A 4504-nucleotide genomic window follows, 5' to 3' on the forward strand; every position below is an offset into this window, starting at 1 on the left:
AAAAACAAAAAAAAAAAAAAAAAAAAAAAAAAAGAAAGTATCATCAAAGGATGTTACACAAAAAGCAAATGACAGCCAAATGGAAAAATATTTACAAATCAGAACTGTGATAGTTAATATTCAAAACAGAGATAAAGAATGGCTACAACTCAGTAACAGTAATTTAGAAAAATCAAACATGGGAAAAGGAACTGAATGGGCATTTTTCCAAAGAAGATATACAAACAAGCATCTGAAAAGATATACAACATCTTTATTCATTACAAAATGCAAATAAAAGCTACAAGGAGATGCCACTTTTTACCTGAGACGGCTGCAGTTAAGAAAACTCAAAACAACAAATGTTGGTGTCAACATGGAGAAATTTGAAATCTTGTATGTTGCTGATGGGAGCATAAAATAGTGTAGCTGCTGTGGGTGAGTTTGGTTGTTCCTCAAAAAGTTATTTATAGAGCTACCATATGACTCAACAATTCTTCTCCTGGGTATATATCCAAAAAATGGAAAGCAGGTACTCAAGCAGATACTTAAGCATTCAGGTTCATAAGACAAATGTTGGAAATAACCCAACGTCCATCATCAGATACAATATGTGGTATATATGTACAATGGACTATTACTCAGTTGTAGAAAGAAATGATGTTTCCTATATATTATACATCAAGCATGTATGAACCTTGGAAATATTGCACTAAGAAAAATGTCAGATACAATAGGACAAGTATTATATGATTCCACTTTGATGAAATGCCAACAGCAGGTAAATTCATAGAGAAAGTAGAATAGATCTTAACAACAGCTGAAAGGAGGGTGGAATTTGGAGTCATTTTTAACAAGTGCAGAGGTTAGGCTGAAGATGATGAAAAGTTTGAGGGTATAGATAAGGATGATAATTATAAAATATTATGAATGTATTTAAGTTGCAGAATTGTATACTTAAAAATGTTAAGATGATAAATACTATGTTATGAATAACAAAATTTGCATTGTCTGATTTCTCAGAGATGCACTGTATTCCATCACACAAATAAATATAGTATTTCTCCTTTGATCAAACATTTCAGATTATCTCCATTCCTTATAAATACTGTAAAGAACATTTTTATACTTAAATTGTATGAGCATCTCTATCTTCTAGAATAAAATTTCAAGTCTCTGTGTTTTTAACTGTACTGATTATGTTTTGTTTATCATTTTAGTCATTTGTCAAGATTTAAAAGATGCAAAAAATTGTAACTAATTGCACATATGTACTTAGATATGTTATCTTATTAATGTAAACCTCATTTTAATTATCTTCAGTTAAATATTACATCTTTCCTGAAAAATCTTTCCATTAAATGTAAAATACATATTTTTGAATAAAAAATGTCAGACATAAAAGAACTTGCAGGACAATTTCATTTAAAAGAAGCTCATGGAGGACATTACGTCAAGTAAAATAACTCAGGCACATAAAGAAGACTATCACGTGTTCTCACTTACTTGTGGAAGCTAAAAAGTCTGTGTTAGAGAAGAGAGTAGAGTGATAGTTACCAGAGCCTAAGAAGAGTCTGGTGGATGCAGGATGGAGAAAGGATGGTCAGTGTGTACAGAGGTGCAGTTGGATAGGGAAAATAGTTTCTAATGTTCTGTAACACAATAGCATTGTTATACAATAATTAATTGAATATTTCAAAATACCTACTAGAGAGGATTTTGAATGGTCCAGCACAAAGAAACAACCAATGTATGAGTTGATAGATATCCCAATACCCTGATCTGATCATTGCACAATGTATAAATGTATTGAAATACTGCACTGTACCCCATAAATATGTGGTTATTATGCTTTAATTAAAAATTCAAAAATTATTTTTAATTATTTAAAAATAGGAAAACTAATCTATGGTGATAAAGTGAACATTTTGGTAGATGATATTGATTGAAAGATGATATTGGTAGATGATATTGATTGAAAAGTCACATGAAAGAATTTTCTGAAATTATAGAAATGTTCCATATCTTGACTTTGGTAGTGATTACATGGGTGCATGTATATGTAAGATTCATTAACTTATACATTTAAAAGTTTTTCATTTTATTTTAAAAAATAAAATAAGGAAAGGGATTAAAAACAAGGAGCATTTTTCACATAGTTTTCATTTCAGATTGATCAAATACAAGTCTAACCAATTAATAAGACTCCCAAAACATTTTACCACCTTTGTCATTCCCTTTGCCACAATTAATGCTTTATCAACTTTTGCCTGGATTATTATAAGTGTTTATAAATTGTTTTCCTGCCAACAGTCTTGCCTCTTCACGCATGTACAAACATGATGTACTTTCCTTGTCTGATTAATTTGGAGAAGTCAGCCTACTTGTTAGTCCCAGACAACCTGGACCAGAGATGAAAAATCATGCTTACATGTATATGCATGCGTGTTATGTGTATTTACTGAGCGTCCAGGCACACATAGTATGTGAGAACACTGTCCCACATGCAAGAAGATGGCAGGCTATCATCTCAGATGACAGAGGTGGCAGAAATCTCAAGCTTAATAGACAGCATGAGTCTGTTCAGCCAAAGGCAAGAAGATCAACAGATTTAGGTTATTCTCATGTTTACAGAAGAAAGGACTAGGAACACTGATGGCGAACCTATGGCATGCATGCTGTAGCCAGCTGTTTGTTATCACTGAAAGCTCTAAAGGTTTGCAGTCACTGAACTAGAAGGTCTCTGGGACACTACTGAACTTCCCCACAAGTTCTGTTGCTAGTAGGAGGAGGAACACAGTAGAGTTCTAAGCATTGCTGGCAGTTCCATCACCTTCATATATAAACTAGTTCCTGTAGAGTCCTGGAAATTGCAGGACACAGAAGAGACATTTTTAGATACAGATTTGGGAGTCATTGTCTTAAAGGGGACTGTTGAAGTCATAGGTGTACATGAAATTTCCAAAAATAGGTAGAGTGAGAAAAGATGGCTAAGATGGAAATTCTGTAATTGCCAAAGTTTATGGGGATTATGGTGTAAATTGTGTCCAGAAAGGAAGTTTACCAACATCCTCTAGGTTAGCTGTGGGAATTACTTCATAGTAAAGCAACATTGTAGGTGGGCTGGAAATCTGTGTATTCCTTCAGAAAATCTATGGACAGACAGAGATAGATGATAGATAGATAGACAGATAGATAGATAGATTGATAGATAAACTACATAAGGATTTTCTGAATCCTTCTGTATATTATATACTATGTAGTAAGCATGTACTATTCTTTGTTTTCTCCATAAGTATGTAGATGGAATTTGGTTCATTAAAAATTCTGTATTACTTTTTATTATTATCTTTAAAATTTTTAAAAGTGTCAAAAATGAATGACATGCATTTTTTCTTAATTTATGCTATTGAAAATATAGATGCTACAATCTTTTACAGGTAGATTACTAGGTTCATCCATAGAAAATCCTTCATGACAGATTCCTAAAGAGAAAGCACTATATGATCTGTGTAAAACTAAACTGCAAAAGTGAATTTTTTAATGTTAGGGTTTAAAAAAATTATAGTTTCTGGGGATGCATATATTGTTTACTTATATTAAATATCTGGAAATATGTATGCAGGAGAATGAGAACTATAATATTAATTTTTTCTCTGTCTTACTGGCTAGTTTAATATTTTGTGGGCCAGCAATAAAGCAAGGAGTGATATTCATTTTGTTTTCATACTCCTCACACTCATGTTGTTTGCATAGGGCAACAATGACAAATCATCATCATCATCAAAATCCACCATTAATGGAACTACTTATTAACTACAGTTTGTGTGATAGCCTGGACACTTTCTTCTTGTAATTAAATGCTATTGTATGTGAGTAGGCAACCTCAATCTCAAAATCTGCTTTATGGTAATGACCATTTTCTCCCTATTAAATGAGGAGAGATTTCATAGTAAAATATAAAATGAGTTTTTATAAGACTGGCTCTCTACATAAAACATAACTTGAGCTGGGCATGTGGTGCATGGCTGTAATCCCAGCACTTGGAAAGTTGAGGCTGGAAGGCCTCCATGAGTTTGAGGCCAGCCTGGGGTACATAACAAGATCCTTCCTCAAAAAACAAAACAAAACAAAAATAAAAACTAAAAAATAACAAACAACAAACAAAAAACCCCCCAAATAGAAGAAAACAAAAAAATCAGATAGCTTGAAAAGAGTCATTTGCAATTTAATTTAAAAGAAGTATGCTTTTCTTTAAATATTAAAATAAAAGTTCAACATAACCTATCCAATAAAAAACGCAAAACAAAACTCACTGAATGACTTTGAAAAAAACCAACGTTTTTATATATGTGAAATTCAATCAGGGTCTTCTAAACTAAGTAATGGGTAGAGGCACACATTGGATAATAATAGGTAACACTCATAAAATGTTTACTAACTAATCTTAGGGGTTTATGTCCCAATCTCAGATTTTTAGGATGATTTCCAAAGCTGAACAAGTAGGAACAAAAAGGTCATTTTA

General features: G+C 32.3%; 1 protein-coding gene across 1 annotated transcript in view; it reads right to left on the minus strand.

Annotated features, from left to right (window-relative positions):
- LOC102021810 (olfactory receptor 1052-like) overlaps nt 1-3776 on the minus strand; it is a 6323-nt gene extending 2547 nt beyond the window's left edge. The window contains exon 1 of the mRNA XM_005413486.2: nt 3710-3776. Within this exon, the coding sequence (XP_005413543.2) occupies nt 3710-3776 (67 nt within the window). The remainder of the gene's footprint in view (nt 1-3709) is intronic.
- Nucleotides 3777-4504: the final 728 nt, after the last annotated feature.

Source organism: Chinchilla lanigera, unplaced genomic scaffold (assembly GCF_000276665.1).
Source record: "Chinchilla lanigera isolate Chin_1 unplaced genomic scaffold, ChiLan1.0 scaffold00167, whole genome shotgun sequence".
Taxonomy (NCBI): Eukaryota; Metazoa; Chordata; class Mammalia; order Rodentia; family Chinchillidae; genus Chinchilla; species Chinchilla lanigera.